This window comes from Muntiacus reevesi, chromosome 2, assembly GCF_963930625.1.
Source record: "Muntiacus reevesi chromosome 2, mMunRee1.1, whole genome shotgun sequence".
In the NCBI taxonomy this organism is placed as follows: domain Eukaryota; kingdom Metazoa; phylum Chordata; class Mammalia; order Artiodactyla; family Cervidae; genus Muntiacus; species Muntiacus reevesi.
In genome coordinates, this window is record NC_089250.1 from 10011826 (window position 1) to 10025489 (window position 13664).

Here is a 13664-nt window from a genome sequence, read left to right on the forward strand (position 1 = left end):
TTTTTTTTTGGCTGCCCTCTGTCGTTGCTGCCTACAGGCTTTCTCCAGTTGCAGGGAGTGGGGGCCGTTCTTCGTTCCTCATGGCAGTGGCTTCTCCTGTTGCAGAACCCTGGCTCGAGAGTGCAGGCTCAGCATTTGTGGTGCTTGGGCTTAGTTGTTCCACAGCCTGAGGGATCTACCCAGACCAGGGATCGAGCCCCATGTCCCTTCCATTGGCAGCGGATTCTTAACCACTAGACCAGCAGGGAGGTAACGTGTTCATTTTAAAACAGTGCCTGGGAATCCCCTGGTGGGCCAGTCATTAGGAATCTGGGCTTTCACTGCCAGGGGCCCGGGTTCAACCCTGGTTTGGAAATTAAGATCCCACAGTCTGCAAAAAAAAAAAAAAAAAAGCAGTGCCTATAATTGTGTTGGTCATCTTACCTTAGAAGGAAGACTGTTCCCCCCCCCCCCCCCCCCCACAGAACTCAATAAAACTGCTCTCATTTTGAATGAGAAAAAAAAATATCTAGCCCGGAAAGATTCCTGAGTTGGTTCTTGGGCAGAAAGAAATAAAGAACCACCTAAAACCCCTCCCTGTTGGCCCCAGGGGAGCTTCGAGGTGAATCTGCCTCCTGTTACTTCCCCCAGAGCCTGTGTGGCTGGTGCTGTCATCAGAGCTGCTCCTGGGGCGAGAAGGGCTCTGCCTCACACATCCACCCCACCTGGCTCGGTCACTTTCCCTCTACTGCTTTTTCTTTATGGACTTCAGACTCACGTGTGGCAACTCCCCTCGTGGTCCAGTGGTTAAGACTCCGTGTGTCCACTGCAGGGGGAGCTTGTTCCATCCCTGGCTGGTGAACTAAGATGCCAATGCCATGCGTGGTGTGGCCAGAAAAAAAAAATCGGGTGTGATTTTGATTGCTCCTGTTATAGCCCCTCTTGATATCACCTAGGATTGTATTCGAGGGCTAGGTGAGTAAAAGGCACATTTATGAAAATCAGCACTGGTTAAAACAGCATAAACAGCTTACCTGGTTTCCTTGATGTTTTTTATCCTGGCCCTTCATCCTTTTGTGAGCTGTGAAGGGAGAGGACACAGAAACACAGTCAAATGGTATCAGATAAAACAGCAGCACACTCAGCCATCAGATTCCCTCCTGCTTTTTTTGTTTGTTTTTTTTTTTTTGTAATGCTACACAGCTTGTGGGATCTAAGTTCCCCAGCCAGGGATTGAACTGGGCTCTTGACTGTGAAAGTGCAGAGTCCTAGTCACTGAACCACCAGAGAATTCCCAAATCCCCTCCTGTTTGATGGCTCAGAAGAAAGCTTGTAAGTATTATCAAAGACACAAAAGAAATCTGAGATTGGATCAAACAAAATGGGCATTTCATTCTGCTCCCATGTAGTCAAGAAGTTTTTTGGATTTTTTTTTAAAATATTTATTTATTTATTAGCACCAGTCTTCCCTGTGACACGTGGGATCTTTAGTTGGGGCATTCGAACTCTTAGCTGCGACGTGTGAGAGCTAGTTCCCTGACCAGCAGTGCAGCTGGGTCCCCTGCATTGGGAGCTTGGAGTCTTAGCCACTGGACTACCAGGGAAGTCCCTCAGCAAGTAATATTGAGCACTTATTATGTGCTAGGCAACATCTAGAAGCTAGGAATGTAAAAATGAAAGCAATACAATATCTCTGTGAAATGAAAGCTATGCAAGAGTATTCTTTCTAATATTGATCCACGTGGCAAAAGTCTGGACATAGCCTTTTCAATGTAAGATTAGTTAAGGTCCATATAGTCAAAGCGGTGGTTTTTCCAGCAGTCATGTATGGATGTGAGAGTTGGATCATAAAGAAGGCTGAGTGCCAAACAATTGATGGTTTTGAATTGTGGTGCTGGAGAAGATTTTTGAGTCAAAAGGAGATCAAACCAGTCAATCCTGAAGGAAATCAACCTGGAATATTCATTGGAAGGACTGATACTGAAGCTGAAGCTCCAATACTCTGGCCACTGATGGGAAGAGCTGATTCATTGGAAAAGACTCTGATGCTGGGAAAGATTGAAGGTAGGGAGGAGAAGGGGACAACAGAGAATGAGATGGTTGGATGGCATCACCGAATCAATTGACATGAACTTGGGCAAACTCCAGGAAATGATGAGGGACAGGGGAAGCCTGGTGTGTTGCAGTCCATGGGGTCGCAAAAAAGTTGGACATGACCTGCGACTGAACAACAATAAATTAATAGATCTACCTGATGAAATTGATGTATCATCGTAAAAAAGAAGTTTCAGACATGTGTCATACTAGCAGTTTAGCAAATTCACACCCACCTTCCAGTGAGGGCTACTAGAATGGTAAGTCCATACAGCATAAAGAAGAGTAGTCCCCACTCGCCACAAATAGAGAAAGCCTGCAGCAACAAAGACCCAGCACAGCCAAAAATAAAGAAATAGATTTTTTTTTTTTTTAAAAAAAGGTGAAAGAATGTCCCCTTGAGAAGGTGAATTCTGCTCAGTTTTGAAGGATATAGAGACCAGCACATCCAGTAGACCTTTGTTGAGTATTTACAATGTGTCAGCCGTGAGACCACATGCTAGGTGGGGAGCCAGAAGATAAACACACTTATAAGTAGTCCACCTTCAACTCTGATAGTGTATAACCCAGGCAGAGACGTTCCACAGCCAACAGCTGCATTTAGTGCTCAGAGGCAGCAGTAGAAATGTGCTCATTCAAGTTCTGTGCCAGGTGTGGGAAGCATGCTTGGAACTAGAGCCCCAGGGCTGCTTCTCTAGCACATACTGGTGACATTTTGACCTACAAGTATCTCCTGCGTTGATTTCTTTCTGTGTGAGGTCAGGTGAAGCACAGGCAGAGAAAAGAGTTGGGAAGTGTGCAGCTCAGTGAACATGCATTGCAAGCGGCCCTGGGCCCCAGCATCCTGCATCCCTCCTCAGGTGCCCCTGGGGTCCCTCTGGCTCCAGCAGTTGCCACTGTCTTGATGAGAACAGCAGAGATTTGTTTGCCTGTTGCTGAACTTCCTACAGGTGGACATACACACAGCACATGCTCAGTGCATACTCTGCTTCTCTTACTCAGTATCACGTCTGCAGTCTGTATTCAGAGAGTGCAGGTCAGGGTCCAAGTATTGTCTCTGCCAGTGCTTTTGTTTCCCCTGTTGTCGTCTTTCATTGTCTGACTGAGTCACAGTTTATTTACCCATTTTCTTTAAGTACATCTGGATCATTTCCAATATTCTTTTAATAAATTATGTTTTTGCTGAAAAAAGAATCAAAGTGAAATGAAAATGTTTTAGACAATCACACTAAAAGAGCTTAGCACCAGCATCCTTAAGCAAAATGTAAGTCTCAAAGATCTATTTCAGATAGATAGATGGAAGCCTATCCCAGGCAGAAGGTAGGAAATGAAGGAAGAAAGGAAAAACAAAGTGGCAAATATTTGAATAATTCTAAATGAACATTGGCTATATAAAACAGAAATATCTTGTAAGGAGTTAAAATAAATGATAACCAAGGCACAAATTATCAGACAGGTTTTGTGTTGTCCCTGAAGAGGGTAAAATTGGTTGATATGAAACTTTTAAACTCCATTAGAAAGCTAGTCTCTAGGGTAAAAAGCATTAGTGAACTGAAGCGGGTCAGCATTGTATAGTGACAAAAGATTCAATTTGCCAAGAGGATATAAATGTATATTCTGTGACCCAGCAATCCCATTCTTAGGTGCGTATACTCCAGAGAAACACTTAGGACATATGTGTGAGTGTTCAGAGCTTTTTCCCCCCGGTGTAGGGGCGAGGGATTTAATCAGGAAAGGAACCTTGGTGGAGGACTAGCCTAGGTGCTGGCATGTTCTCTTTCTTGGTGGGTAGTGAAGGCATGGATATTTCTTTATGTGTTAATGTTTGTGGTCATCAGACACCTCTTTTCTGCACTGTTTTTTGACTATGTTATCCAGTTTCATTTTATGGAGTTGTTAATAGTGTTTTTTGGTGATGGGCTTATGATGCACTTTTAATTGCCTTACTATATCTTCAGGTTTTTAAAACCTTAAGTAAATATTTGAAAAAATAAATGTCCTCAGTGCTGAAGGCAACATAAGATCTTCCATCTGAGAAAACTCCAAAGGCTAGTGTGTTATGTATGTGGCCTGTCAAAGGCAGTGTTGACCGCTTTTCTCAAATTCACAGGTTAACTTCGAGGAATTTAAGGACGGTTTTGTGGCTGTGTTGTCCTCACAGGCTGGTCTTGCCTCCTCAGATGAAGACAGTGGGTCTTTGGAGTCAGGTAAGAGGCCTTCATGGCCTTCTTTACTTCTCTTTGCGTGATTCTGTGACTTCTGGAATATGATGTTGTACCTGAACAATGCAGCAGGTCTATGATCCCCAGCTGCATGGACTGGGACCATGGACTGCAGCACCTGGGTTTTTTTCTTCTTTGGCTTCCTTATTTGTGAAATGGTTCTGTAAGGGGGAAACTCTCGTGTTTTCGTCTGCACTGCACAAAATCATCTGAATACCCTGGCACTCCTGGTCACTAGATCTGTGTAGTTTCCTCTGCACCAGGCCATTTTGCAACACCATCTGGGCGTCCTGCAGTTCAACTCTATTCTGACACCATGCCCCTGGACACAGCTGCAGACCCCACAGGCTAAGACAGCAATGCCTTCAGACAGCAGTCTCAAGTCCAGCTTGTCACCTGTGCTTCTGACCCACTGCTAAAGACCGGAAGTGCCCACGGCCTCCTCAGGTTCAATTAATTTGCTAGAGCAGCTCAGGGAAACCCATTACTGGATCAGTGGTTTATTGCAAAAGGATGTAACTTGGGGTGAGAGATGCATGGGCTTGTGGGAAGAGGCTCAGAGCCCCCACACCCTCTCCAGGGCTCATTCATCCCCAGTCTCCCCGTGTTCACCAACCCAGAAGGTCTCTGAATGCCGTCCTTTTGGGGTTTATGGAGGTTTCATTACACAGTCATGACTGATCCAGTGATAGGGCATAAGTGATTGAATTCAACATCCAGCCTCTGATCTCCCTAGAGGTCAGGGGTAGGGCTGAAAGTTCCAAACTCTAATCATATCTTGGTTTCCCTGGCAACCAGCCCATGTCAAGGTGTGGTTCTCGAAGTCACCTCATCAGCATAAACTTGGGTGTGGTTGCTCTCATTACTTAGGAAATTCCAAGAGTTTTAGAAGCTGTGCAAGGGATGGGAGGAAGACCAAATTCATATTTATTATAAGTCACAATCTCCTACATGTCAGGTAATATCTAGTGCTGTCCTTACAGTGAAGGGTGTAGACAAGATAAAGTGGGTGTGGAGAGGTGGAAGAATTTGATCATCAAAAGCGCAGTGCAGGTATAAAGTGCTGGCCAGGCTGAGAGACTGGTGGGGCAAGCAGGATGCCACCAGTTGAAGCAGCTGTCTGCCTGTCTTCTGTCTCAGATGATAGTGATCTGTACTTCTCGGACTTGTCAGAGTCCTGGTTTACAGTGGGGCCAGTGGAACAAAGGTAATATTTCAAAACTAGCGAAGGAGGACTTTGATACTGGTCAGGACATGAAGGGAGAATTCTGGAGGGAGGCCCGCTTGGAGGTATGGACTGTGGGTACAGTGGGAAGGTTATGGCAGACGTGCTGTTTAGAAGATGCGCCAGCTCCTTGGTTGGCAGCGCCTGCCGTGCTCTGGCTGGATGACCCGTCGAGGTTGCATCTGAGGAGTGCTGGGAGGGAGAGTGCAATGGCCAGCGGGTCTCTCCCTCCCCCACGGGGCAGGAGTTCAAGGTGTCTGACCCGCACAGGCCCCTGGTCTGCTCCCACACCCCGGGAGGGACCTTGGTCAGGAGCAGGTGCATGACTGGGGCAGCAGGTTCCGTTGGGAGGTTTGGGGCTTATGTACCTTTCATGTAGATTCCAGTGAGCCCCGCAGCGCCCCCCACCCCTGAAATCCTATGGCTGATCGTTCCCATTACTCAGGTGAGGTTTTCCAGTCTGGAGCTAGGCCCTTGGGGAAGCACTTGCGGCCTCCCCTGGGGCTGAAATCGGTTGGTGTCCCACCGCCCCCTGCTGGAGCCACGTGGGAGCCCTGACCTGGGGGAGAGGAGGTTGCTGAGGCAGGAGTCTAATAAGGGGGCGGAGTCTGATAAGGGGGCGGAGTCTGATAAGGGGGGTGGAGTCTGACCAGGGGTACAAGACTGACAGGGGTGGAGTCTGCCCCGGGGGAGGAGTCTGACAGGGGAGAGGAGCCTTACTGGGGACGAACCTGACTGGAGAGTTGTCTGATGAGGGGGTCGGGCGTGACGGGGTGGGGGGCGGTGCAGAAGGAGTCTGACCAGGAGAGGAATCGGCTTGTCAGCTGGCCGCCCTGGGACCTGCAGGGTCCGGTCATTGGTTGCTTTGTCTCACGTTTCTCTTCCCTGAGGTGGGAAGAAGGCCACTTGGCTTTCCCAACTTGGGGTGTGGTCCTGTGACCCTGGACATGAAGGTGCCTGAGAAAGGCCACGCCCGTGTCATCGCTCCCTTTTCTGTGCCGGAACTCCTGTGAGTCCTCAACTTGTGTCCTCTTCGTGACTGGTGCTTTTCTCTGCCAACCCCGTTTTGTTCTGTGTTGTTTTTCTCTTCTTTCAATTTTCAGACTTTCCTCAATTATCCAGTCAGTGGGGGGGTCAGTCATAGGCCTGCCTGAGGAGGCTCGGCCAGGGCTGGTGCTCACGGGCGGCCCCTGTTGTGAGAGCCCAGGGAGCCCTGCCCCCCCCTCCGGGGCTGTGTGCTTCCCATGCGGGCCACCCTCGCGGTCTCCCCCATGGGCTTCATCCCTGCCTCCCCGGCCAATCCACAGCGTCCCTCTCTCCGGCTTTCTAATCTGCCTGCTGGTCCTTCCCAGCGACTCATGCCACGATTGGAAACACACTCTTTGATGCTCCAGGAAGGTGCGTGGCACCCTGGGGCCAAATGGCTGGGGTTTTGAAGAACATTCTGCTTCTTAGTAGTTCTGCTCCTTCAGTGAAGGCCATCACAGAACACATAACCAAATATTTTTGTTGGTTTCTTTTTTTTTTTTTGGCTTGTTTAATCTTTTGGCCACACCTCTCAGCATGGTGAGATGTTAGTTCCCTGACTGGGGATTGAACCTTTGCCCCCAGCATTGGCAGCGCAGAGTCCCAACCACTGGACCACCTGGGAGATCCTAAACCAATGCATTTTTAGCTTGCAGAGTTTGGCATTCTGCTCCTATGAATAAATATGCACACACAGGAGGCACAAGGCTCGGTTGACCTTGTGGCCTGCCGGCCGTCTGGGCAGCGGGTGGGGACTGGCCGTGACCCCCAGAGGTTCCCACTGAGAGGCCACAGCTCTGTGCCCTGTGGGTGGTGAGACGCTGCCCCCTCCTGGCCTGATTTGTCGCGTGGACACGTTCCTGGAGATGCATTTCCCCCTGGTGGAGGGAGGAGGTGACACTTTGGGAGAACATTTATGAACTGGTCCTAATGTGTGTGATTTATGGGCGTCTAGTTGCTCTGAGGAAAGTGCTGAGAAACCGAAACAAGGAAGAATGGGGTACCATTTCAAGGGCAGGGGGGCCTCTGGATGCGGACTGGGGAATATCAGGAGGGAGAGGCAGGAGCCCATTCAGGCCAAGGGCACAGACGTGGTGCTGGGTCATGACCTCCAGTGAGCGGCGAGTGGCTGAGCCCCAGACGGGGGTCCGTGTGCTGTCAGGCGCCCCTGGTTTCCCGAGTGTGTCCCCGCTGCCCACTCCCAGCTGACATGGCCTTTCCCTTCCCACTGCTCCCTGCTCAGAAACCAGCCACAGCCTGTGTGTAGACAGAAACCAGAGCAGGTGCGGAGCCTGCATTCAGGCCCCTGCTCCCTGCATGGGGTGCTCAAGCCTCCCGTTTGCTCCCTGTCAGTGGGAACGGCTCCTCCTCTCCAGCAGCCCCGGGAGTTCCTACGTGGGGAGAGTTTACAGGGCCAGACCCTGCCCATGATAACCTCACAGGGTCCGGGAACATGGTCATCCTGCCCTAGATGTCCTCTGTCACATGGAACTCGGCATCTTCCTCCCAAGACTCCTTCCTTGTCCTCAGTTTCTGTGCATTGCTGGCATCACTGTTTCTCCTGGAGGCCCGGTTGGACCCAGCCTCCTCCTCTGATGCTCCCAAGGTCAGAGGCTACGGGCCAGTTTCAGGTGAGGAGGAGAGAGACGAGGTGGTAGGTAGTCCCTGGGACCATGACCCACCTGGGTGAAAAGGTCTCTTTTCCTGGCCTGGCCTTGCTTCCTGGGACCCTTTGCCTTTCTCTCCAGCTGGCCCCTTCTGGGTGCTTCCCTTCGAACCCGCGTTCTCTCCTGGTCACAGCCCAGGCCGCACCCCCACTCCCCAGTCTCTCTGGCCACTCAGATTCCTGCAGAGGCAGAGTCGTTTCTTCTCTGCTTGCGGAGTCCCCATTGCTCCGCAGATGTGGGCAGGTAAGGAGGGAAGAAGGAAGTGCAGGAGTGTAATAGGGCTTGAGGGAGCCTCATGGATCCCTAGCCGAAGTCCACACCTGCCTCTGCCCCCGACTTTCGACCCATGCGAGTCTGAGCCTGCCTGGCTGTGCTGAGGTCCTTGCCTCTGTGTCCTGTCCACGTGGGGTGCTGTAGTGAGGTGGGGTCAGGTGGGTGGGAAGTGACCTTCTGGTCTCTAGAGCACTTGGATTATTGGAAGGTTATTTCTTTGTATAAAATGCTAGATTTTTTTAATTAGTTTTCTATCATATAACAAAAGCATATTTTGCTTGGAAACACTGAAGCAACACCAAGCATTTAGGATGGAAAGTCCTGTCTCCCAGCCTAGCTGTCTCAGCCCCAGCCTCACGTTGGCCGTTCCCTGTGTTCTTCTGGCGTTTTCTGTCTGTCCCTGAGAGCCACATCGCATCTCTGAATCTGCATCTTCATAAGCACAAGTGGGCCCAGGGTCTGTTTTAAAGAGCCCCACTTGCCTCCCATTTTCTTTCCAGCTGCCTTCCATGCCGTGCCTCCAAAGTACATGAGCGGCTCTAAGTGGTACGGCCGTCGGAGCCAGCCCGAGCCCTGTGGCGCTGCAGGTGAAGCCCCGGATTTACCGGAGCAGCCGGTCAGACCCAGTGTGAGGAGCCAGCTCTGCCGCTCGGCGTCCCTGGAAAGCGTGGAGGTGGGTGGACCCCCCCGGACACCTCCCCCAGTCACTACTCACATGACATGACACAGGAGGATGGGAGAGGGCATCTCATCACTGGAAGAGGGGCTATTTGGGGACCTCATTCGGTTTTTAGGTGTCTCTGGGTCTCTCTGTCAGCAGGGCAGCTCTGGCCACAGAACATCTTCCTTCAGAAACGGGGGCCTCGGAGGATCCCCTCTTCACCACCCTCCCCTGGCCCTGCAGGAGGAGGGAAGGTTAATCGGCTGAGGGCAGAAAAAGCAGGTGTGCCACAGCCACGGTCACCCGCGTCCAGCACTTGGACCAAGGCTCACCCTGCACAACTTGGCAGACTTGTGATGGATGCCTCCAGGGCCCACAGTGAGACTCCTTGAGGTGTCCACTGTGGGATCCTTTGGGCCTTCGTGTCAGAAAGGACATCCACTGGGCAGATCCACCCTCTGCGGGTTAATCGTGGCTGATGTCCTTCTCTTTATTATTTTCCACAGAGTCTCAAGTCTGATGAAGAAGCCGACAGTGCGAAGGAGCCTCAGAATGAATTATTTGAAGCCCAAGGTAAAGCCTGGCCTTGTGGTGAATGCCCCCTTTGGTCAGTGCTGGGCTGTCAGGCAGCAGGCTGCCAGCGAAGGAGAGTTTCCTGGGAGGTGCCCAGTGTGGGTGGTCTCTCTGGCGTGCACTTCTTCTGGGGAGGTCCCAGCTCTGAGATTGTTGAGGTCAGACCCTTGGGCAGGGACTGCTGGCTAAGAGAGCAGCTAGTTGGTTGGCTAGGGTCACAGTGATCCTCCCGACCAGCAAGCATGGGCCACGGGACTCCTTCCTAATGTGCCAGGCCTGGGCCAGCAGCCTCCCCACTCACCAGAGGCCCTGACTGTGCCCCACGTGGAGGGCGAGACGTGGCTCTGGTCCTGGGAGCCTGGCGGAGCTCCCGGAAGGCAGTCACAGGTGTGCTCAGCAACGCTGGGTGCACCAGCACGCGGGTGTGCGGGCTCCTTAAGGACGCCTCTCACCAGAGTGAGTCACAGGGCAGAATGTGCAGGACCACGGCTCCAGCGGGAGGCCAGAGCTGACCTGGGGCTTCTCCTGAGTGAGAGGTCTGCACCGGTGCTGAGCACCGTCCAGACTGTGGTCCTCAGGGCCGAGGCTGTTGTTGTCTCAGCGCTGAGCGTGGGGAGGTCAGGTGAGTGAACCACGTGTCTGTGCTACTGGGTAAAGCAGGTGGACCTCTCTGTGTCCAAAAATCACTTCCTAAATTAACTGGACTCAGAGTAAATCCAGGGGACGAGAGGAAGGGCTCCGGGGAGGTTATTCACTGAGTGATTTTGAGCTCTCTCCCCAGAGACAGCTTGGGGTTCTTCTTTCCATCCAGGTTAGAACTGACACTCGTGCACAGACACTAATGTCAGACCTTACAGGACTTACTCACCCTCTCTGCCCGCCCTGAGAACACGCCCTGGTGTCAGAATTGCTTTTCCCTCTTCTTGGTTCCTGCCTTTGTTTATTTATTTAATTTTAAATTAAAATGTATTTATTTGGCTGTCAGATCTCAGCTGTAGCCTGCAGGATCTTCATACATCATTTGGGACCTTTCATCGCAGTGCTCAGGTTTCTCTCTAGTTGCAGGCCACAGGCTTAGTTGCTCCATGGCACATGGAATCTGAGTTCCCTGAGCAAGGATCGAACCCAAGTCCCCTGTATTGCAAAGTGGATTCTTAACCACGGGATCATCAGAGAAGTCCAGGTTTTTCCATTTTTACCTAGAACGTTCAGATGTTTTAAGCTGCAAGGGGTCTTGCAAGTGGCCCTCCCCTTGTGTTTTCCACAAGCCTATATACAGCATCATTCATGAGCAAGGAAGCCTAGCTTTCCTCAGGAAAGGACTTTCCTATTATTAGTTGGGTTATCACAGTAAACGCCAAGGTGACTCCTCTCTGGAGAGCTCCAGACCACTGACTGAGAGCCGGGGTCTGGTCAGGTGCAGGGGACCCTCGTCCTGTGTCGGGCAGGGTGGTGCAGTCTGGGCCTGGAGGGGGCTCTGCTTTGAAGCCTTGCTTATCTAAAGAGAGCCCTTTGTGGCCGCCCCAAGGTCTGTCCTCTCCCAAAGGGTGTTTCTCTGGCCAAGCTTCAGAAACCTCAGTAAGCCACCTGGCTAACCTAGAAAGGCTATGAAACCTGGCCATCTGTCACCCGGACTCGCTGCTGAGTCTGCATCTCAAAGACACTTATGGCTCCTGATGTGAGGTGGTATGGAGACAGCCCACCTTGGGGCATTTTTGCTGGGAGAAAAAAATAAAAAAGATAACACTCAACCTGCATCCAAACTAGCTTTTGGGACTAAGTTCCTGTTTACAGGAGATGTTAGGGATGGAGGTCCAGGAGGACAGGGTCTGGGGGGCGGGCTGGAGGTGATCCAGCAACTCTGGGGGAGTAACCACACACACAGGGAGGATTCTGCATTGATGCTGAGTTGAAGAAATCAGCCATCTGGAGACTTGGGTAGAAAACTGGGACGTCGTTGTTGGGTTGTAGGGCTATTGTCACCCTGGGGCCAGGAGTGCATACGAAACACTCAGGGGTAAGAACATGGCAGCTGGGATTTGCCTTCACATACTTGGGCCAGGGACTTCTATGGTGATTTATTGTCTAGGACTCTGCACTCCCATTGCAGGGGGCCCGGGTTCCATCCCTTGTCTGAGAACTAGAGCCCCCATGCTATAACTGAGAGTTTGCATGTCATGACTAAAAAGATCTCACCTGCAACAACCAAGACCCAGAGCAGCCATTTAAATATTAGAAAAGCAAAAAATACATGGGGAAGAACAAACGTGTAGATGAAGCCAGGGCGAGAGGCAAGGGACAGGGTCATTGGCCTTTGTTGGACTGTGCTCTTTGCTTTGGGCAGGTTTGAAGAGCTTCTGGACCTTAATTTTTTAAACCTGGACTTTTTATTCTAAGCACAAACCTTGTAGGCATGCTCCCAGTGCCACAGCTTCTGTAGGCTCCCTTCAGAAAATGCCTTCCCCACATGAAGCAGAGTCCCCCCTTTATTGTGAAATTTTGCATAGAATTAAGTTGGAAGAATTGTACGGTGAGCCCCGTGTAGCCACCATCGGAAGCTTGACTCTCCCACGTGTCTGTCTGCCCATCTGTCAGTCCATCTGATTTCAGAGTAAAGTACCACCTTGGTGTGTTTCCCCTGCTTCAGGCCAGCTGCCAACCTGGGGTTCTGAGGTCTTCGGGAGCCCCCGGAAACCCCGAAGCCTCTCCTTCGACACCCTTGAAAGCCGAGTCCGGGGCCTCTGGGAAGAGCTGGGTGTGGGCAGCAGCGGCCACCTCACAGAGCAGGAGCTGGCCCTGGTCTGCCAGACCATCGGGCTCCAGGGCCTGGCAAAGGAGGTGAGAGGGGATGGGACGGACCGCCCCGAAGGGCTGGGTGTTTGTGGTTGGTACTGGGCCTGGAAAGCCCCTTCACCCTCAGACACTGATTCAGTCGTCACTGTCCAGCCTAAAATCCTGGGCTGAGTCCCAGGGCTTGTGCTGAGGGTCCGTCTCGGGCCATCTTCACACAGGACGCTCCTCTGCCTGGAGCTCTCTCCCCTCTCTGGCCTCCCTAGGCCTACCGCCCAGCCCGTGGGTGGTGCCCATGGCCTCTGGCTCTGCCCCCTGGCAGCTGTGTTCAGCCCTTCCCTCCTTCAGGGCGCAGGGGAGGAGGGGGCAGTGTGATGGGACAGGCCCCACCTTGCTGACCCCGAATCGCTGGGATTCTGTGCTCACATGTTCCATACATACATGTCCCAGTAGATTCCCTCACAGAGGACTCGGGGTGGTTGTTTGGGAGATGCGGGATGCTCAGGTGACCATTCACAGCTGGTGGAAACTGACCAGGCATGTGGATTTCACAAGCCACAGCCAGGAAGCCAGTGCTCCTATAGCAAGCTGCCTGCTTGGGGAGGGTGGGCATTGAGCCTGGGCAGGGTGGTCAAGGCTGCTCAGGAGCAGCGTCTGAGCTGATGCCTGAGGCGCCTTTATTTAGGAACTTGAAGACTTGTTCAACAAGCTGGACCAAGATGGGGACGGCAGAGTGAGTCTGGAGGAGTTCCAGCTTGGCCTGTTCAATCATGGGTCCCCTCGACCGCTGGAGCTGGCCCCGCTCGTCAAACTCAGTCGGTCTGGGTCTCATTACCAGGTAAGGTGGGGCCATTAACTCCTGAAGCCCAGGGTGACTGCCATCACTCTCCTGAAGACCTGAGCTCTCTGCCTGGTCCCCAGAGTGGGTGCTAGGAGGCGGTCGGAGTGACCTGACTGACATCACTTCTGCCTGGCTGTGCGCCACTGGTGAGCTGCTCGCCTTCTCTGTGCCTCACGTTCCTCATCTGTACAGTGGACGCACCTCACAGGGGTCTTATGTGGATTCCCTGGGGTACCCTGCGTTTCACCCAGAGCACCCGGTCCCTCCTCCCTGGAGGGCAGAGTCACTATCAGGGCCATGCCTTCCCCGGGAT

The 13664-nt window shown here is 52.0% G+C and overlaps 1 protein-coding gene across 5 annotated transcripts in view; it reads left to right on the forward strand.

Annotated features, from left to right (window-relative positions):
- Positions 1-13664, forward strand: part of NINL (ninein like) — a 114415-nt gene that overhangs the window by 63556 nt on the left and 37195 nt on the right. For 3 of the 5 annotated variants that reach the window (XM_065920895.1, XM_065920894.1, XM_065920896.1), the window contains exons 3-7: positions 4184-4280; positions 8987-9159; positions 9654-9720; positions 12368-12558; positions 13196-13348. In XM_065920895.1, coding sequence (XP_065776967.1) covers positions 4184-4280; positions 8987-9159; positions 9654-9720; positions 12368-12558; positions 13196-13348 — 681 coding nt within the window. Of the gene's footprint in view, positions 1-37; positions 250-328; positions 2044-4183; positions 4281-8986; positions 9160-9653; positions 9721-12367; positions 12559-13195; positions 13349-13664 lie in introns of those variants that run through there. The other 2 variants (XM_065920898.1, XM_065920897.1) reach the window with 2 other exon arrangements.